This window comes from Geotrypetes seraphini, chromosome 5, assembly GCF_902459505.1.
Source record: "Geotrypetes seraphini chromosome 5, aGeoSer1.1, whole genome shotgun sequence".
NCBI lineage: Eukaryota > Metazoa > Chordata > Amphibia > Gymnophiona > Dermophiidae > Geotrypetes > Geotrypetes seraphini.
Window position 1 is genome coordinate 157,076,442 of NC_047088.1, and position 22,739 is coordinate 157,099,180.

Genomic DNA, 22,739 nt, shown 5'->3' on the forward strand with positions numbered 1-22,739 from the left:
CAGGCTCTAGAAGCCTGGACCAATCAGGCCTTAGGCATAGCGGGTCCGCCCATCCCCACTAAGTCTAAGGTCTGATTGAAAAAGAAGATATCCTCTTCCACCTCGATACGGCCTGTGAGATATTTGAACGTCTCGATCATGTCTCCCCTCTCTCTGCGTTCCTCGAGTGAGTATAGCTACAATTTATCCAGCCGTTCCTCATACAGGAGATTCTTGAGTCCCGAGACCATCCGGGAGGCCATTCACTGGACCGACTCAAGTCTCAGCACATCTTTGCGGTAATGTGGCCTCCAGAATTGTACACAGTATTCCAGATGGGATCTCATCATGGATCTATACAATGGCATAATGACTTCGGGCTTACGGCTGACGAAACTCCTACGTATACAACCTATGATTTGTCTAGCCTTAGATGAAACTTTCTCCACTTGATTGGCAGTCTTCATGTCCTCACTGAGGATCACCCCTAAGTCTCGTTCTGCTACAGTCCTCACTAGGATCTCACCATTAAGGGTGTAAGTCTTGCATGGATTTTGGCTGCCAAGGTGCATGACTTTACATTTTTTGGCATTGAAACTTAGTTGCCAGGTCCTGGACCAGCGCTCCAGTAGGAGTAGGTCATGCTGTCGGGCATTGTGTTTTCGTCAGGCACTGTGCTTTTGTCTGTTGTGTTCTTGCCTACTACATTGCATAGTTTGGCGTCATCGGCGAATAGCGTTATTTTACCTCGAAACCCCTCAGCCAAGTCCCTTATAAAGATGTTGAACAGGATCGGGCCCAAGACCGAGCCCTGCGGCACTCCATTGATCTCCTCCGTCATTTTGGAGGGAGTGCCGTTCACCACCACCCTCTGAAGCCTACCTCCAAGCCAGTTCCCAACCCATGCTGTCAATGTGTCTCCCAATCCTATAGAACTCATCTTGCTCAACAACCTGCGGTGTGGTACGCTATCGAATGCTTTGCTGAAGTCCAAGTATATGATGTCCAGGGACTCCCCAACATCCAGCTTCCCCGTCACCCAGTCAAAGAAGCTGATTAGGTTGGATTAGCAGGACCTCCCCTTTGTAAATCCATGTTAACGGGGATCTCGTAGATTCTCCTCGTTCAGGATCGTATCCAATTGGCGTTTGATTAGAGTTTCCATTAGCTTGCTCACTATTGATGTGAGACTCACCGGTCTGTAGTTTGCAGCCTCCGTCCATCCTTTTTTGTGGAGTGGAATGACGTTAGTCATTTTCCAGTCCAACGGGACTCTACCTGTACTAAGGGAGAGATTGAAGAGCGCTGATAGCGGTTCCGCCAAGACGTCACTTAACTCCCTGAGTACCCTGGGGTGTAGGTTGTCTGGCCCCATCGCTTTGTTAACCTTGAGTTTAGACAACTCACAGTAGACAGTGCTGGGTGTAAACTCAAAATTACGAAACGGATCTACCGAACTATCCCTTGTCTGCAGATGAGGGCCGGATCCCGGCGCCTCGCAGGTGAAGACTGAGCAGAAATATTCATTTAAAAGTTTAGCTTTTTTGTAGTCTGATTCTACATACGTACTATCCCGCCTGTGTTTCTGTTTCTGTCACTAATATACCTGAAGAAGGTTTATCGCCCTTCTTGATGTTCTTCGCTAGATTCTCCTCCATTCGGAATTTGGCCTCTCTGACTGCTGTTTTGACGACTCTTGACTTGGCCAGATAGTCTTCTCTAGAGTCCTGCTTCCCTGATTGTTTGTAAGAGATGAACGCTCTTTTCTTCTCTTTTATGAGGTCTGAGATCTCCGCAGAGAACCGCTGTGGTTTATTGTTTCTTCGCCGTTTACTTACTGATTTTATATAGCGGTTGGTTGCTTCTTGTAAGGTAGCTTTCAGAGTTCACCACATTTCTTCTACATTATCTGTTTCTGCTCGGTTTTGTAGCGCCTGATGGATGAAATCCCCCATGCCCTCGAAGTTGGTGTCCTTGAAACTGAGGTCCTTGGTTAATGTGTTAGATTTGGCTAAACCTTTCCTGAGATTGAACCATACCATGTTGTGGTCACTGGAGGCCAACGTGTTGCCCACCGAGACCTCTGTGACACTTTCTCCTTTGGTAAGTATCAGGTCTAGTATTGCCTGATCCCTTGTTGGCTTCAATACCAGTTGTCTGAGTCTTGCTCCCTGCATAGAGTTTAATAGCCTCCTGCTGCTGCTGGTCACAGAGGAAAGTGTGGTCCAATCCACATCAGGTATATTGAAGTCACCTAACAATACTGTGTCCCCACACAAGGTGATATTCTCTATATCTCCGATTAATTCCATATCCAGGTCATCCTATTGTCTTGGGGGTCTGTATACTACGCCAAGATACAGGCAATTGTCCTTCCCCCTGGCCAAATTCAACCAAAGGGTGACCTGACATCTGTGTACCTGACATCTGTGATTCTGGTGACTTTAATGTCATCTTTAGTATTTAGTGCTACCCCTCCTCCCATTTTGCCCTCCCTGTCTCGGCGAAGCAAGTTGTAACCCGGTATGACCACGTCCCACCCGTGGGAGTCCGTGAGCCAGGTCTCGGATATCGCCACCACATCTAGGTCGGCGTTCCTCATTTCCGTCTCTAATTCCAGGATCTTGTTGCCCAATTGTGGGCGTTGACATACATAGCCCTCCATGTTATATGTTTGCTATGTCTCTGTGGGGATATTCCCGCTTGAGCTACTTGGACTCCTTTAGTACTATTTGCAATATGTGTACTCTCCCTAGACCCAGAATTACAGTGTGAACTTGCCCCAGACTCGGAAATGTGTGTACTCTCCCTAGACCCAGAATTACAATGTGAACCTACCCCAGACTCGGAAATGTGTGTACTCACTCCAGACCCAAACCCAGAATTGCAATGTTTACTTATCTCTGTCTCAACAAAGTATTGGCAGCTTGGCTCGCCAGGTAGGTTAATTGTGCCTGTACCATCCCCCAACTTACCTAGTTTAAAGCCCTGTGAAGTAGGCGGGCTAGTCGGTGTCCAAAGATGTTCTTTCCTCTTCTGGTGAGGTCTAGCCCTTCTGGTCCCTGTAGTCCTTGTAATGCCTCTCCATGGTGCAGGAACCCGAAGTTCATCTCCTTGTACCATCCGTGCAGCCAGTCATTAACCCTCTGGATGTGATCATCCCTGGCTCTACCCTTGCCCCTCACTGGGAGGATCGAGGAGAAGATCACCTGCGCATCCATCCTCCTCAGCTTCTCACCCAGGGCTTCAAAGTCCTCAGGTATGCTCTCCGGGGTGTTCCTGGCAGTGTCGTTTGTTCCGACGTGGATGAGAAGCTCCAGTATCAGCTCAGTGACGTATCAGCTCAGTGAAGTAAAAGTTCTAGAGCCAAGCCGGCCACATCTTTATTTTCCTTTATTCATACTAACAAGTGAAATGTTCCGTTAAATTTACAGCTTTGGCCTCTTATATTAAGGACTAACTATACAAACCGGTATATTTGATTTCCTGGTTTGTCTTTGAATTTTTTGAAAAGATGTTTCCTGAATTATTATTTACCTTTTGTATTTGATGTACTTTTTCAAAGATGTTTAAACTGGTATTGTATTATTTCTAGTTTTTGACTAAGTCTTTTGTCAAAAAGGATAAAATGATAGATAAAGAATTTAAAAAAAAAAAAAAAAATTACATATTAAGCATGATCCCTTTTCTTCTCCTTCCCCCCCCCCCCCCCCCCAATATACAGGCTCTGAATAAATATCTCTGGAATAATCGTCAACCCTGCATTGCTTTACATAAGTTGAAAAATGACAGAACACTGGGGGGGGGTGGAATTTTCCAGACTTCTTCGATTACCATCAAGCCTTTTTAATGCGACAGGGATCATTATGGCTTCTAAATCAACAGTTATCATACCCTCCATCGTGGATAACTCTAGAAAGAAATAGGTTTAGCTCAGCTAACCTTGCTCTTAACCTTTAAGTGTCCACCCATATGAATAAACTTACCAACTTTATTCATCGGTCCACAACGTTTGTTCTTAAACACTTTGACAGTTTAACGAAAAACAAATGGAAAGACTCTTATTGTGTTTTGATATGGCACAATAGCAACATTACTATACAAGATGCTACCCTAAATTGGACACAACGGCAAAACTGTGGAATATGGATGGTGAAAGATTTGATTATGCACCAAAAATGGATGTCTTTTGAGGAACTGCAACAATTGTATGGCCTTCCGGCCAATCAATACTTCCAATGGCTCCAATTACGACATAGCTTACATGTGCATTACCCAGACCCAACCAAACTGAAGCAAATTCCTGATCTTCTCTCACATTCCAAACTACTAAACTTTCAAAAAGGTGCAGCCTCCAAATGGTACTCAATACTAAAACAAGCCTCTTCTACTTCCATATCGCAACTTATGTATGCTTGGTATACTGAATTAGAAATGGAGATTGATGATGACACTTGGAAATATGTTTGGACCAGGATGTTCAAATCTATACGATCAGCAGCTGTTTCGCAGTCGATTTATTTTCTCCTACACAGAACCCATTGGACCCCAAAGAAGCTGGCTAAACTTTCGATGGATTCATCTGACATATGCTGGTTGTGTGTTAAAGCTGAAGGCTTGTTATCTCACATGATATATTATTGTTGCCATTTAGCGATATACTGGGACAAGGTCTGAAACACTATCTCCTCCATCTTGAAAATTCAAGACACCTTACATCTTAAAATCCTTATATTAGGTCTTCCACACATTCTGTCCGAACATAACGCTCGTCTGCTTAACATCTTGTTATATCTAGCTATTAAGAACATTTTACACTGCTGGAAAGACCTATCAAAAGTGGAATACATAGTATGGTGGCATACAGTCTGTACCACCACCAAATTTGAAAGTGTCAATGCTGAGAAACACAATTTGACCAGTACTTTCCTCAAAGTGTGGGGACCTATACAGTCCTACTGTAACACAGACCAATGACGTTCTTACCTTGCAGTCAGTTTGTCTGTATATAACCTAATGCTTCCTGGTTGATGTAGCACTCACTGGGAACTCTTTCTTCTCTTTTTCTGTACCTATACATATCCTTGCAGTCAATGATAAGCGCTGGATTTGTATTCTGAATTTGATGTGATTTGACTACTTGTACTATGTTTAGTTTATTGTTAATCAAGATTTATGATGATGATGTACAGCTTGTCTATATCCTGTCTTGTTAACATTTGTGTACTTTTGTACTTATTGATAAAATCAATAAAATGTTTGAACTAAAAAAAGAAGGGGGGAGGGGTAAATTCTTAACCGAGCTTCATTCAGTTCTATTCTACAGAAAATAAAAATCCTTTCTGAACCAATTAGATAATCAGAACAAGTGGCTGGATTAGTTGCAGTCTGAGTAAATATAAATGCCTGGCCAATACAATCTAACCTCTAGGAACTTATTAAACTTAATATATACAGTGCATCTTGAAGCAGCTAGAATATCTGTTGAAGGCACATTCGTTAATTATCCATATGTGTAAGTAATTATGATACATTTGTGAAACATTGAGAATAACTGTGTGAATAGTGTGTTCACATGTGACAACATGTTTCTTGGTTTATTTTAACAGATGATCTTAAGAATGTGTTTAATTGGCTTGGTCTGGAGGTAAAAGTTGCTGTGAATCTAAATACAATTGAAATTCTTGATATCGTGAAGGATTACAGGAATATGGATTACACCAACCATGACTGTTTTGTCTGTTGTATTTTATCTCATGGAGAGTCAGGACAGATCACTGGGACCGATGAAAACAACATACCCATCTGCAAAATCACCAGCCATTTCACAGCTGTAAACTGTCCTTCACTAGCTGACAAACCCAAGCTCTTTTTTATTCAAGCATGTCAAGGCACGAGAACTCAGATTGGTGTCCCTATTGAAGTAGATGCAATCAATCCTCAAAATTCAGAGGATTGCGGCGTTTCTCTTTCTGAGAGTATTCCAGATGATGCTGACTTCCTCTTGGGAATGGCCACAGTAGATGGATATTATGCTTTCCGGGATTTGAAAGAAGGAACTTGGTATATTCAAGCCCTTTGCACGAACCTAATGAACATGGTACCAAGGTAATTGTACTATTATTGTGTTGCTGTACTGCTTAAGACCAACCACTAACAGAGACAAAAATTAAAACAGTACAAAACCCTCACTAGTGAAAAAAGAAAAAAATTCTACTCCAACAAAATCGGTAATCCTAAAACCAATAGCAATAACCTCTTCAGATTGGTCAATGATCTTTACAACATAGAAACCTACACAAACCTACACGAAGAAGCCACCTTAACCGCCAACACCCTGGCTGACTTCTTCAATACCAAGATCCAAAAAATAAGAACAACTCTACCAGCCAGCCCCAACCCCCTCGAGCTCTTCCCCATCCTCACAGACATGAATCCACCAAACCCAGACCCGGGAGCCAAAGTCGACCTTAGTTGGAAACAGTTCGCAGTAACCGATTGGCAAACCTTCAATACTTACTACAACAAGTATACTCACTCCTACTGCCATCTGGACACATGCCCACCAAAAATCATGAGAACGGCCCCTCCCCATTTTAAAGCAAAAATGATGACATGGGTTAATTACCTATTATCCAAAGGTAACTTCCCATCGGAGCAGGGTCAAATAATGATCACCCCAATTTTAAAAAATGAGAAAGAACCACCAAACTCCCCTTCTAATTATAGGCCGATCGCCAGTATCCCCCTATTTACCAAAATAGCGGAAGGGCTGGTAAAAGCGGAACTTTCCGCATACCTTGAAAAATTCAACATTCTAAGTGACAACCAATCAGGATTTCGGGCGGACCACAGCACTGAAACCATCATAGCCTCCCTTCTCGACCACCTCCTCACACTCTTCAGTCAAGGCTCAAGTGCCCTGATCATACAACTCGATCTGAGCAGTGCTTTCGACCTGGTCGACCACACCATTCTCCTGGAATGCCTAGCGCACATAGGCATCTCAGACCAGGTCCTCAATTGGTTTCAGGGGTTCCTACAAAATAGATCATACAAGGTACTCAAGAATAACTCTTTCTCATACTGCTGGGACAACACCTGTGGGGTCCCACAGGGCTCCCCCTTATCCCCCATCCTATTCAACATTTACCTTGCCTCACTAGGTAAACTCCTACACAACCTAAATCTCAAATTCTTCATTTATGCAGACGATATCACAATAACCATTCCATTAACCAACTTTTCACAAGAACTACTCGACCACATCTCAAACACTCTCAACCAGATAGAACTCTGGATGCTTTCATTCAGACTGAAATTAAACCCAGACAAAACAAAATTTTTTCTAGCCTCCCCCAAAGATAAAATTAAGGAAACCACAATTCAACTAAAAGGAAAGACCTTCCCCCTTGATCCGACCATAAAAATTCTGGGAGTCACGCTGGACAAAAACTTATCTCTAGATAACCATACCGACCTCATAATTAGGAAAAGCTTATCGGTACTTTGGAAACTTCGCACCATAAAAAAAACACTTCTATGACAATGCATTCCGCCTACTTGTACAATCCTCCATCCTCAGCATCCTCGACTACTGCAATATCATCTACCTTAACGCCACTAAGAAAACTACCAGGAGACTAAAAACAGTCCAAAATACCGCGGTGCGCCTCATCTTTGGCCTAAAGAAATGGGAACATGTCACCCCTTTCTATCACCAACTACACTGGCTACCATTTGAATCTAGAATTCTCTTTAAATTTGCATGCTTCTGCTACAAATCGGTTAACGGCTCCTCCCCAAGTTACATAAACACACACTTTAACCTCTACTGCAGCAACAGGACATCACGGAGAACTCAATTGTTCGCCTTCCCTTCGCCTAAACACTGCCCTCTCAAAAGATTCCTGGATAGAACTTTTGCCTTCCAAGCAGCCAAGTCGAACCCATGGCTAGCACAGATGATACTCGAGGCCCCCACTTACCTATCATTCAGAAAACTACTAAAAACGTACCTTTTCAGCAAACACGACCCTTAATAACCCATTCACCTCACAGGACACTTACCCCACCGCTGCCCCCTTCCTCCTTCACCAGCCCCCCCCTCCCTCCCCCACTCTCTACCTCCCCTACCTAGCTCGGTCAAACCTGCAATTTCTGTAATATTGATGTAAACCTGCCCTCTGTGCAGACAGTTAAGAATCGCTGTAACTTCACGGCTGACTGCGGCAAATCACTGTAATTTATCGTAAATCGGCCTGCAATTTTCTGTCAAAAAATTCTTCTAATTATGCTGTAAATCTGCTTCTAATTTTGTAAACCTACTTCTAATTTTGGTTGTAAATCTGCTATTCAATGCTGTAAATCTGCTTCTAATTTTGTAAACCTACCTCTAATTTTGTTGTAAATCTGCTATTCAATGCAGATCATTTGCTAATTGATGTAAACCGCCTAGAACTCACTGGGTATGGCGGTATATAAGAATAAAGAATAATAATAATAATACTAGAATAAGCCAAGGACGGAGAGGTGCTATCGGTGCCCTGTGTCATATCGTTCTCCTCAGGATCTTTTGAATGGGTGTGTTCCCTGGCTGATTTTACTATCTGGCTAACTTAGCAGAAAATTTGATAATACTGCACAGTAAATTTTATAACCCCTCCTGGCTATTTCTTTATGCTATCTGGCTAGCAAACATCTCTGAGGAAAACACCACATATGATTTGCAATTCATTTACAAACACTGAACAAGAAATAGTGAAGAACAGAGCTAAAGTGTTTGTAAAAACTCAAGTCAGATTGATTCCCTGCAAAATTGTTTTGTAATCATGCTTTATTCAGTTCCCCCTTCAGGATACCAACCATGGCTAAAACATTTTGGGATAGTAACATTGTAACATAGTAGATGACAGCAGATAAAGACCCGAATGGTCCATCCAGTCTGCCCAACCTGATTTAATTTAAATTTTTTTCTTAGCTATTTCTGGGCAAGAATCCAAAGCTCTATCCGGCACTGTGCTTGGGTTCTAGCTGCCAAAATCTCCGTCAAAACCTACTCCAGCCCATCTACACCCTCCCAGCCATTGAAGCCCTCCCCAGCCCATCCCCCACCAAATGGCCATACACAGACACAGACCGTGCAAGTCTGCCCAGAACTGGCCTTAGTTCAATATTTAATATTATTTTCTGATTCTAGATCCTCTGTGTTCATCCCACGCTTCTTTGAACTCAGTCACAGTTTTATTCTCCACCACCTCTCTCGGGAGCACATTCCAGGCATCCACCACCCTCTCCGTAAAGTAGAACTTCTAGATAGGCTAGTTTAAAAAAATTGAGGGGAGGGAAAGGAATCACTCCACTTTAGAACAAAATGAAAGTCATTAAAATTCAAAGGGAGGGGAAAATCAGTTGAGGGGATAATGTTTATGCAGAGTTATCTCTAGGGAATGCTAGTGTTAGGGAGTGGTTACAAGGCAACTGCCCTTGATTATCATGGAGAAGGGCCAAGCCTGCCTCAACTTTCAGGAAGCTTAGCCTGAAAGGGGCTTCAGGACCTCCTCCTCAGTTTCTGCCCTGCATAACTAACTTTGGCTCTGATTGTAGACTGACAAAAATAGAAAATAAAATGGAGGGAAAAACTAACAGTTTATGAAAAATCTTCTCCGAAAAAAGAAAGTCTTATCATCATCATCTTTCTAACATTATTTTATATTGGAGAAAAGGACCTCAGTGCCAAAAGTGAAAATTGACTAACTGGGTGACTTCTGTAAACATCAAGGGGTTACCTTGTACACATTATGGGTCCTGAAAAACTCCCAGGTATTGAAAGTGCATCTCTGCCTTAGCTGCTTACCTATAAATAGTACCTCTGGCTTCTAAATTATTTTTTTAAAAACAAAACCTTCACAGTCCAGAGAGCCCACAATCAATATATAAGAAAAAGCAAACAGCCATTTGTCTGCACAGTCCAAATAATTCCAGTATTCTTTCAGTGAGTAAGCCTTTCTTAGCTGTATTCCAGTGTCACATAGATGTATAATATCTTCATTGAAGTTATTTTGTTGCACTACTGTGAGAAACCCAGCTGCCATCTGAAGACCTGACAAGGGTTCCTTGTGATGCTTCAGGAAACTAGCAAAGAGAGAGAACTTTTATATGGTTTAAGTCATGCAATTTATTGCTTAACCACAATTAAATCCTAATTCACCTATCTTTTAAGTCTCATTGCAGCTTCAAACTCAGCATTCCAAAATGGCAGCTTAGCTTTTAGACTTGAAGACTCCCCTTAAAAATATCTCAAGTCTAACGAGAATAACAGCAAGACTATGGATTCACTGGGAATATGTGAACCACAACAAAAATATTAACCAAATTGAAAATCAAAATAGAGAAATTTAATAATTATTTTATACTGATATATATCCACCCAACAACCCAATTATTATTGTATGATGTTTATAGGAGTCACCCAGTTAACCAATTTTCACTTTGGCACGGAGATTCTTTTCTCCAATATAAATAATGTTAGAAGGATGGTGATGTAAGACTAAGGATTTTTATAATCTGACTATAGACTGCCATTACCGGGGAAGAATTGGATATAAAAACATAGAAACATGACGGCAGATAAAGGCCAAATGGCCCATCTAGTCTGCCCATCCGCAGTAATCATTATTTCTTTCTCTCTCTGAGAGATCCCACATGCCTATCCCAGGCCCTCTTGAATTCAGACACAGTCTCTGTCTCCACTACCTCAAAAAGAACTCTGTCACCGTTTTCCTCTCCACCACCTCTCTCGGGAGCGCATTCCAGGCATCCACCACCCTCTCTGTAAAGAAGAATTTCCTTACATTGCTCTTGAGTCTCCCACTCCTCAGCCTCAAATTATGCCCTCTGGTTTTACCATTTTCCTTTCTCTTGAAAATATTTTGTTCTACATTAATACCTTTCAAGTACTTGAACGTCTGAATCATATCTCCCCTGTCCCTTCTTTCCTCTATGGCAGTAGTCTCAAACTGGCGGCCCGGGGGCCACATGCGGCCTGCCAGGTACTATTTTGAGGCCCTCGGTGTGTTTATCATAATCACAAAAGTAAAATAAAACAGTTTCTTGATCAAATGTCTCTTTAGCTATAAATGACAATATTATTATTAAGACTTGGCCAAAAGGAAAGATTTATAAACTATGAAGAGTTTTACCTCATTGTCATTTCTTTAATAAGACATTAACCATTTTTTCTGTGGCCCTCCAAGTACCTACAAATCCAAAATGTGGCCCTGCAAAGGGTTTGAGTTTGAGACCACTGCTCTAGGGTATACATATTCAGGGCTTCCAGTCTCTCCTCATAGATCTTTTGGCACAAACCTCCTATCATTTTCGTCACTTTCCTCTGGACCGCTTCAAGTCTTCTTATGTCCTTCGCTGGATACAGTCTCCAAAACTGAACACAATACTCCAAGTGGGGCCTCACCAACAACCTGTACAGGGGCATCAACACTTTCTTTCATCTACTGGTCATGCCTCTCTTTATACAGCCCAGCATCCTTCTGGCAGCAGCCACCGCCTTGTCGCACTGTTTTTTTCGCCTTTAGATCTTCAGACACTATCACACCAAGGTCCCTCCGTGCATATCAGCCGCTTCCCTCCCAGCATATACGGTTCCTTCCGATTATTAATCCCCAAATGCATTACTCCGCATTTCTTTGCATTGAATTTTAGTTGCCAGATATTAGACCATTCCTCTAACTTTTGCAGATCCTTTTTCATGTTTTCCACTCCCTCCACGGTAGTGCTGCCCGATTCACGATTTGAATCGGTTCACCGATTCACTTCGGGTAAATCGATTTAAAAAAAAAATTGGCTTCCCGATTCAGTCCCTCCCCCCTCGCCCCTTAAAGCAGGAGCGGCAGCGCTGCTCTTGCTGGCCAGCCGCTGCCGCATCTGCTTTAGAGGGCAGGAGGGAGAGTCAGTCGGGAAGTGCTGCTGTCAGCTTCCCCCCTGGCCTCCCCGAAGGACATCGCATTGAATTGCACCCCCTGAAGGACTGCGCCCCCCCCCCCCCCGGGAAGGCCTCCTTGTTCCCCCCCTGAAGGCCTCCGTGCTCCCTCTGGCCTCCCCGCAGCGTTTACCTTATAGCTGCAGCCTGCAATGAAGATCGCGGTTACAGCGTCTTTACTAAGTGCTTTCAGCTCTTTCCTCTGCTGCGGTCCCACCCCTCCTCTGATGTCAGAGGCAGGATCGGGCGGAGGAAAGAGCTGAAAGCACTTAGTAAAGACGCTGTAACCGTGATCTTCATTGCAGGCTGCAGCTATAAGGTAAACGCTGCAGGGAGGCCAGAGGGAACACGGAGGCCTTCCCGGGGGGGGCAGTCCTTCAGGGGGTGGGACAGGCCTTGGGGGGGTGCAGGCCTTTAAGAGGGGAACAGGCCTTTAAGGGGGGGAGCAGTCCTTTAAGGGGGGACAGGCCTTCAAGGGGGGGACAGGCCTTTAAGGGGGGGGGACAGGCCTTTAAGGGGGGGGGACAGGCCTTTAAGGGGGGGACAGGCCTTCAAAGGGGGGACAGGCCAGGGATAGTGGCATAGGCCTTCAAGGGGGGGACAAGCCTTCAAGGGGTGAACAGGCCTTCAAAGGGAGGGACAGGCCTTCAGAGGGGACAGGCAGGCCTTCAAGGGGGGGGACAGGCCTTCAGGGATGGGGGGACAGGCCTTCAGGGGGAGGTGCAGACCTTCAGGGGAGTGGGGCCCTGGTGTAGAAGTACACGGAGGGAAGGAAGGGTTCAAAGAGACGTGCATATGCCGGACTTTGGGGGGGAAGAAATAATAGGTTCAAAAATAGAGGAGAGGGAGAGAGATGATGGACAATGGGATTTAGGGAGGGAAGGAACAGAAAGGGAGAGAAGTTGGACACAAGGGATGGTGTGGATGGGGGGATAGAGATACTGGATAGGAGGGGAATTGGGAAAAGAAAGGGAGAGATGGTGGACCCTGGGTGGTGGGAAAGGAGGGAGAGATGCTAGATGAAAGGGTAGTTAAGAAAAGGTGGATCTGTGGATGGAGACGAAAAAAAAAAAGAAAGATGCCAGACCTCCGGGGGAGGGAAGGGAAACAGAAGGGGAGGACAGAGATGGTAGATGGATGGTTAGAACGGAGAAAGAAGGAGACCCTGGCAAGCAAGTTATCAGAAGGCAACCAGAGCCTGGGACCAACAAGATTTGAATAATGACCAGACAACAAAAGGTAGAAAAATAATTTTATTTTCCATTTTGTGATTACAATATGTCAGATTTGAAACGTGTATCCTGCCAGAGCTGGTGTTAGACCGCAAACGTGAGCTAGGATTTAAGAGAGAGAGGAAAAGTCTTTTTTGTTTGTTTATTTTGCTTACACCAGGGCTGCCCAAGTCCAGTCCTCGAGATCTACTTGCAGGCCAGGTTTTCAGGATATCCGCAATGAATATGCATGAGAGAGATTTGCTTGCACTGCCTTCTTGGTATGCAAATCTCTCTCATGCATGTTCATTGTGGATATCCTGAAAACCTGGCCTGCCAGTAGATCTCGAGGACCGGACTTGGGCAGCCCTGGTTTACACCATAGTGCCAGTGTGGTTAGGAGAAGGCAAAGGGAGTGAAGAGGCTATAAAAGGGGTGAAGAAGCTATAAAATAAACCCACCAGGATGTTTGAAAAAAACACCCAATTGGGCAGGAAAATCAAATCAAAAAACCAATTCAGTAGGCTGAATCGAAATTTTTTGTCTTGAATCGGGCAGCACTACTCCACGGTATATACTCTGTTACAAATCTTGGTATCATCCGCAAAAAAGACAAACCTTACCTTCTATCCCTTCAGCAATGTCACTCTCAAATATATATTGAACGGGATCGGCCCCAGCATTGAATCCTGAGGAACTCCACTACTCACCTTTCCTTCCTCCAAGTGACTTTCATTAACTACCACCCTCTGGCATCTGTCCGACAACCAGTTTCTAATCCAGTTCACCACTTTGGGTCCTAACTTCAGCCCTTCAAGTTTGTTCAAGAGCCTCCTATGAGGAACCGTGTCAAAGGCTTTGCTGAAATCTAAGTAAATGACATTTAGCATATGTTCTCGAATCTGTTCTCCGGTCACCTAATCAAAAAATTCAATCAGGTTCGTTTGGCATGATCTACCTTCAGTAAAGGCATGTTGCCTCGGTTCCTGTACCCATTAGATTCTAGGAAGTTCACTATCCTTTCTTTCAGCAACACTTCCATTATTTTTCCAACAACCGAAGTGAGGTTTACTGGCCTGTAGTTTCCCGCATCATCTCTGTGACCACTTTTGTGAATAGGGACTACATCAGCTCTTCTCCAATCCCCAGGAACCACTCCCGTCTAGAGAGCTGCACGGGAACGGGGACGACGGGAATCCCTTCGGGTCACGGGGATCCCGTGGGGATGCCCCTAGGGTCGCGCTGACGTCGGGAAGACTTCCGTTCGGCTCTGTGCTGCAGGCAGGGCAGGTAAGGAGAAGGAGAGTAGCCTTGCGGTTCGAGTGGCTACCAAGGGAGTGGGGCGGTCCGCCCCGCCCCGCCCCGGTTGCAGCACAGCCGGCCAGGTCCCCTTACTTTTGTGGCACTTCCCCGACCGACCGATAACAGCCCGGGTCCGACAATCCTCCCTGCCCTGTAGTCGGGAATCTAAATTACCTTCTTACAGCAGCTGTAAGAAGGTAATTTAGATTCGCGGTTAAGGGCAGGGAGGTTTGTCGGACCGGGGCTGTTGTCGGTTGGTTGGGGAATGCCACAAAAGTAAGGGGACCTGGCCGGCTGTGCTGCACCCGGGGCGGTAGAGAAGGAGGGGGGGGAGAAGGACACTGAAAGGCATGGTGAAGACAGGAGGGGGGAAGGACTCTGAAAGCACTTGAAGACAGAGGAGGGAGAAGGACGCTGAAAGCACATGGGGGAATACAAAGGGGTGGGGAAAGGACGCTGAAAGGCCAAGGGAAGGGCGGGGGGGGAGGAAGGACTCTGAAAGCACTTGTGGAAGACAGAGGGGGGAGAAGGATGCTGAAAGCACATGGGGAAGACAAAGGGGTGGAGAAGGACGCTGAAAGGCCATGGGGAAGACAGAGAGGGAGAAGGACGCTGAAAGGACATGGGGAAGATGGGGGGAGAAGGACACTGAAAGGAAATGAGGAAGAGAGAGTAGGGAGAAGACGCTGGCAGGGAAGAAGACAGATGCCAGACTATGGGGGGAGCGGAGAGAAGAAGATGGGTGCCAGACCAATTTGGAAGGGGGAAGAAAGGGAGAGGCACAGTAACAGAGCAAATGGAAGATGCAGAAGGAAGAGAGACAGTGGATGGAAGGAATTGAATGAGAACATGAGGAAAGCAGAAACCAGGCAACAAAGGTAGGAAAAGAATTCTATTTCTTTTTTTTTTTTTTTTTGCTTCAGGATAAAGTAGTATATTAGTTGTGTTGATAAAAATTTATAAACATTAGAGGCTCTGGTAGAAACCTGTTTACAAAGTCTGTATTCTTCCCAATTAATATTTTCAAATTAATAAAGTCTTTTTGCTTATTTGTAAATGGGTTTCTACCAGAGCCTTTAATTCAGTAGCATAATTAAATGAAATAACTATTTCTGAAGTTTATAGGGACGGGCGGGGACGGAGGGGATTCCTCGCGGGGACGGGTGGGGACGGAGGGGATTCCTCGCAGGGACGGGTGGGGACGGAGGGATTCCTCACGGGGACGGGTGGGGACGGGTGGGATTCCTCGCGGGGACGGGTGGGACTTTAGAAACATAGAAACATAGAAACATAGAAATTGACGGCAGAAAAGGGCTACAGCCCATCGAGTCTGCCCATACCAATGACCCACCCCCTGACTCCTACTCTCTCAGAGATCCCACATGAATATCCCATTTTCTCTTGAAATCTAACACGCTGCTGGCCTCAATCACCCTCTGAGGCAGCTCGTTCCAATGATCTACCACCCTTTCAGTGAAGAAGTACTTCCTCGCATCACCCTGAAATTTCCCTCCCCTGATTTTCAGCGAGTGACCTCTGGTTACTGAGGGCCCTATAAGACTGAAGATATCATCTTTCACCTCTATACGCCCAGTAATATACTTAAAGGTCTCAATCATGTCCCCTCTCTCTCTTCGCTCCTCCAGTGAGTACATCCGCAGTTTTTTTAACCTTTCTTCATACGTGAGTTCCCTGAGCCCCAAAACCATCCTGGTAGCCATTCGCTGAACCGACTCAATTCTCAACATATCTTTTCGGTAGTGTGGTCTCCAGAATTGAACACAATACTCGAGATGAGGTCTCACCATGGATCTGTACAGCGGCATTATGACTTCAGGTTTTCTGCTGACAAAACCCCTACGGATACAGCCCATCATTTGTCTTGCCTTGGACGATGCCTTCTCTACTTGATTGGCAGCCTTCATATCGTCGCTAATGATCACTCCTAAATCACGTTCCACCGTGGTCCTGGACAAGGTTTCACCATTTAGTGTGTAAGTTCTGTGTGGATTTTTTTTGCCTAGGTGCATTACCTTACATTTTTTAGCATTGAAGCCCAGCTGCCAAGTTGATGACCACTGTTCAAGCTGTTTTAGGTCCTGCGTCATAAAGTCAGGCACACTGCTTTTGCCAACTATGTTGCATAGTTTGGCATCGTCGGCAAACAGTGATACTTTTCCTCTAAGTCCTTGGGTCAAATCTCCTATGAATAAATTGGCGGGGACGGGTGGGATTTCTGTCCCCGCGCAACTCTCTACTCCCGTCTCCAGAGATTTGTTGAACAAGTCTTTAATAGGACCCCCCAGAACCTCTCTTGCTCTATTTTCATGTGGAAATCTATTTATGTGTGCAAATGTTGCACAAGCCTACTAAAATGTCCTAGAATTTGTGTTTATTGCTGTGTGCAAAAAATAAGTTAAGAATCAATTTTATGTGATGCATGTTTTTGGATTAAGTGAATTTGTAACTAGCTTTTGAGAGCTATGAAGGTCAATGCAGTTGAGAGCAAAATCCAGAGCAGGATTTGATTTAGTCCAGGGATGTCCAATCTTTTGGCTTCCCTGGGCTGCATTTGAAGAAAAAAATTTGTCTGGGGTTGCACTAACATTAAGGGCTCCTTTTACTAGCGGTAGCGTTTTTACCACACGCTAACCCCACACTATGTGCCAAAAACTAACACCAGCTCAATGGTGGCGTTAATGTCTGGCATGCTCGGCAATTAAGCGCATGCTAAGTGCGCGCTAAAACCGCTAGCGCAGCTTAGTAAAAGGAGTCCTAACTGATGAGCAAAAAAAAGGTTGAGCAGGTCCCAAATTTGCAATCACTAATATAGAAGATATATGTATCTAATAATAAACCTTCATTAAAGGGACACACTGGAGAGGAACCCAAAAAAGCAGTAATACTTACCTTGACTGAGTGATCTTCCACGTGCACTGCTAACAGCGGGAGCAGCCACAGGCTTCTACATCCCCACTCTGATGAGCAGCGATGTGCGCTCCTGGTTCTCTCATTCACTTTATTACAGCTATGGTGAGCCTCATCAGAGCGGGGATGCTGAAGCCGCTGTCAGCGGCGCACAGTGTCCCTTTAAAATTGTTTTTGATTTTTTTTTTACTTTTTGTCTCCTTTAAAAACAGATATAATATACATAACTGAGGTGCAAGCCATTTCATCTTATTAAAAATTACCTTTCCTTCGCAATCTGCAGCCATCCAAAATGTGGAAAATCAACCACCCATCTTCCTGTCTCTTTCAGTCTGTACATCTTAGCTCCAATGCCAGAAAATGTACTTGCTGCTTTTTGCTTTCCTTGAACTGTGAAGTTTTTAATTACACTGCTATGTTGAGTGGGTCCTCACTTGTTGCATATTAATCGCATGTAGCAGGGGTTCCAAATATCAGATTCAGTCACTTCCATGGCCCTCACTAGCTCACTCATAATTTATTAAGATTTGAAAAGGTTGTGACAGCTGAGTTTGGAGAGCCTTGGTGAACCTAATACCCAATAAAGTGCAAAAAAGTCATTTATAATAAATAAAAAAAAATCTCTCCTGCAGCTGATTGTGATTTGTGATGGGGCAGTTCTGCAGGTGAGGGGGTAGATATTTTTTCAGTGAGATTAAGATTTTTTTTACATTACATTAGTGATTTCAATTCTGCCGTTACCTTGCGGTTCAAGGCGGATTACACAAGAAGAGATATGGCCATTTCCAGAAAAATTAGAGAGTAGAGAAGGTTGATACAGAAAGTTGAGGTGGTTCTTGTGGCGTTAGATTGTATTAGAGAGTAGAGGTGGTTCTTTTGGTGTTAGGTTGATTTCAGGGGGTTGTTGGGCAGTATGGTTTTTTTGAATAGTAGTGTTTTTATTTCTTTTCTGAATATTTTGTAGTCTGAGGTCGTTATCAGTAAATTGGAGAGTTGGTGGTTTAGTTTTGCTGCTCGTGTGGCTAGGAGGCCATCATACAGTTTCTTCCGTTTGATGTCTCTGGAGGGTACGTGAATGGAGTGTGGGTTCTCCTATGTCTGGTTGTGGTGGTTTGGATTAAGCGGTTGTTCAGGTAGGTTGGGCTGTCGCCTTTTATGGTTTTAAATAGTAGACAGTAGAATTTGAATAGTATTCTTGCTTGTATTGGTAGCCAGTGTGAGTTGAGGTACGCCTCAATGATGTGGTCGTGTTTCCTCAGTGAGTAAATGAGTCTTAGAGCTATGTTTTGGATTGTTTGTAGTTGTTTAATCATGGTTGCGGGGCAGGGGAGATAGAGAATGTTGCAATAGTCTAGAAGACCCAGTACTAGGACCTGGACAAAGATCTGGAATTGTGTTCTGTCGAAGAATTTTCTCATTTGCCTTAAGTTTCTCATGATAGCAAATGATTTCTGTATTGTTTTATTGATTTGTGGTTGCATGGTGCAGCACCTATCATCATTCCCAGTAGTTTTAGAGTGGTCTATATGGGGAATGTGGTTGAGTTTATAACTAGATTTGTTATGGTTGGGGTTTTCTTGTTTTCGAGCAGAATGAATTTTGTTTTGTCTGGATTTAGTTTGTTTATGGTCTTTCATCCATGTTGTTGTTGTTTCCAGTGTTTTGTGTAGAGTGTCTGTCATGGAGGGTTTTGGTTGATTAAAGGGGAGAAGAATGGTGATGTCATCTGCATAGCTGTAGGAGGTTAGGTCTAATTTGTCCAGTTGGGTGCCGAGGGATGCGATGTAGAGATTGAAGAGTGTAGGGGATAAAGGGAATCCTTGGGGTATGTCACAGGGGTTAAACCAGGGTTCTGACTTTTCATTGTTCGACTTTACTCTGTAGGTTCTGGACTTCAGGAATCCTTGAAACCATGTGAGTACTTTGTCTGTGATTCCTGTTGTACTAGTAGTGTCTCAGTGCTGTAGTTGGTTCTGAAGCCAGATTGTGAAGGATGGAGTATGTTGTGGTCTTCTAGATAGTTGGTGAGGAGTTTGGCTACTAGGCTTTCCATTATTTTGACATAGAGTGGTATTGAGGCTATGGGTCTATAGTTGGATGGTTGATCTGTTGCTCCTTTAGGATCATTTAGAGTTGGAGTGACGATGATTTTGCTAAGGTCTTGCGGGAAAAGGCCATCTGTAATTTGTAAATAACAGCAGCCTATGAGATATTCAGTAACATGCTAGAGCCATCATCGTTTTGATCCTCAGCATTTTAACGAATATCTCATTGATTTAGTTGTCTTTTAATGGAATTAATAAATTCATTATCAATACCTCTAACAAAAATGGTAAATTGAGCTGTATCTGTAGCATCAGTGCTGTCATCCACCACCAAAGCATATTTAAAATTACAGCTTTACTCTTCAAACATTTTTCAACAGATTTTCCAATTTCTTCAGTTTGCCTAGCCTATATAATCTGATGAGATAAAACTGTTTTTAGAAAAATCACCTTTTTTTCAGGGCAAATTATATCTGCCACGCTTTCCATACATTGCTTAATAAACTCACCCTGGCCCCAGCTCCGGTTCGGTGGTTTAGTGAACGGCACGAAAAGAAACGGCACGAGAAGGAAGCAAACAGACTAAGATAAGTGACAGTGGCAGTTTCGACCTGTTGGTTAAAAACTGTTGGGGATGTCTATTATGTAATCAAAAAAATATTATTAAGCATTTAGAAATATTTAAGATTATTTAATTATTTATTAAAAATATTAAAAAAAGGAATAAATGAAAAACTAAAGAGAGAAAAAATGTAATTATTTCAAGAAAAGGGTTTTTGCCAATGACTGAATTGTGGAGCAGAGTTAAATACACTAGACGTACCAGTCTATGAGAAACGTAAGCGTATGGCTCCAACCTCTGAGGCATTTTTCCCTTGTAGTGTCAGCTATTTTTGAAGACTGATATTTCTCCATAATCTGAGTGGAATTTAACATATGCTAATTATCTTAATAAACTCACCATCATTAAATGGTTTTGATTTTTTTTGCTATTAAATATGTTACCATAAAACTAGCTTTTACAATAGATTTTATAATAGATTCTATCTGATTTATCGCTTTTAAAAAAAATTTTGTTGAGAAAAGACTTTCGTTCATTTTCGCTATTTTGTCCTTACGACAGACACATTCCTTGGTATACGCTGAATTTGGCAGCATGTTTTTACATATAATGCCTTTTCAAATTATAGTCTTTGAAAACTTGACCAAATTCACCACAAATTAAGCAGAGCGCCTCAACAAAAAAGTACTCATCTGTCCACTTTTCATGAAACACTCTTCCTTCATCTCTATTTTTTTTCTTTTTTTGTGTTCTATTTTCTTTTCCCTTGTGGAAGCCATGCTGAGAAAAAATTAACAAGATGAAAGGTTTTGGGCCCTTCCACACCTTGGCTGCCGATTGTAGAGCCGAATGTAGAGCAATAGTTAAAAATCAGGATACTGGTCCACTTTTAAGAAGCTTAGCCTTCTAAATGTAAAATTATTCTTGATTGCCACATACCACAGGCCGCACATACGCAGTATCGCAAGAGCGTACGTACGCTCTTGCGACATCATGTTGAGTAGCACGAGGCTGCTCTCCTAGCGCGGTACTAATCCTGTGAAATGTGGGTGATTTAGCGTTTTGTGATCTCCTGGTAATGAGCAAAACGCCGTATCGCCCACATGTCACATTTCAAGTCGGGACGCATGAAGCACCTTGCTGGGCCGCGGGTTGGTTAGTTAAGCATGTAGAGTCCCCTGCCTTGTAGTGTAAGTACCAAGTGGTTGCAATTGTTGAGGAAAACCAGCAGAGGAGGATTCAGCAAGTAAGAAGTACTACTTAACTGACAACTCATGGACAATGTATGTGAGAATAGATTACTGTATTTATTTATGTATTCCATCTTAATGCTGTGGGTAGCAGTGGCTCTGACTTCAATCATCCCCGACCCCGCTTCTACTTCTGTCTGCTAGCAGCTGACTTACCAAGGCAAAAAAAAAAAATCTACTTTGGGAGCCATTGAACCAGCAGATCTGAGAGGGACTTTCTTAGACTTGTGAGCCTTAGGTATTAATGCCTAGTTTACCCAGTGTTTTCCGTAGTGTGTTTTAGCCGGGTGCTCTGCCCGGCTAATTTAGGTGAGTGCCTGGCTGTCATCTCGCATGACATTGCGAAATGACAGCCGCAGCTCTACCTTTTCTACTCTCGGCTAGATTGCGCGAAGACAGGAAAGCTAGCTTGCTACGGGACTTGGTGATTGATGAGCATTTCCCTCTGATCCTAATCTAAGGGATTTCCTGTTTCCATCCACTTGATGTGAAAGTCCTTTCTGGTCATGCGCAGGCGTGCGGGTGGACAAGCCTGTGCATGCAGCTCGGTGTACGCAGTCGCAGTGCTCTGTTTATTTATTATTAGTGCGTGGCGGTGGCGGCAAAGATGGCGGCGCCTTCGCCTGTGCCTAGCTTTTGCTCCAGAGCAGCGCCGGGGGTGTGTGTGTTCTCATGATGTTGTAGCCTGTAGTGCACCAGGCAGGAGATTCAGAGCTTTCAGAAGTCCCCCTACGTTCTCCTCTCTGCAACTGGGGGGCTTGGCAGTGCCTTGTTACAGTCAGAGAAGAGCTTAAATGCCTGCCCTCCCCATTGATTCTCAACGGAGATAAGAGCTACAAGGAAGTGCGAGCAAATCTACAAATGGTTCATTGCCAGGGTTAAAAGTGAGACTTGAGAGAAACTTTATAGATATGATACTTACCCCCTCCTTTACAAGCCCATAGTATGAATTTTAGCAGCAGTAACTGCTCCGACGCTCATAGGAATTCTAAAACCCACACATGGGTTCGTAAAGGAAGGGGTAGTGTATATGTCACTAACATAATACGTAAAAAGAGTTAAAATCAAAACAAAATTAATTTGCCAACTTTGGTTATAGTCTTTAGGGATATTTACTTCAATTGAGCATTGGGAAATAATTAATAACCATTAACTAATAAAAATAGTGCACATTTAATTTTCCCCACCACCAAATTTCCCCGTTTCGCCCCACCCGGCTACTTTTCCTGCCACCCGGCTGGAAAATATTTCTGGGGAGAATACTGCTTACCTATATCTTAATCCTGCCATGGGAGAATCCAAGAAAGAATGATTGCTATGAGCTAGTCCTTTTTATTGATCTAACTAAATTTATAACCTAAAACTTGTTTAACCTTTTCCTGTTTATCGAAATGCACTACCATGACAGTTACAATACTGCATCTCTGTGAAAAAACTGACATTTCTTCCTTCTCCTTGTTTGCA

General features: G+C 43.6%; 1 protein-coding gene across 5 annotated transcripts in view; it reads left to right on the top strand.

The window, feature by feature from the left end:
* Nucleotides 1–22,739, top strand: part of LOC117361288 (caspase-10-like) — a 135,963-nt gene that overhangs the window by 112,719 nt on the left and 505 nt on the right. For 2 of the 5 annotated variants that reach the window (XM_033946431.1, XM_033946432.1), the window contains exons 10-11: nt 5,589–6,087; nt 19,303–19,332. In XM_033946431.1, coding sequence (XP_033802322.1) covers nt 5,589–6,087; nt 19,303–19,332 — 529 coding nt within the window. Of the gene's footprint in view, nt 1–5,588; nt 6,088–19,302; nt 19,333–19,924; nt 22,735–22,739 lie in introns of those variants that run through there. The other 3 variants (XM_033946434.1, XM_033946435.1, XM_033946433.1) reach the window with 3 other exon arrangements.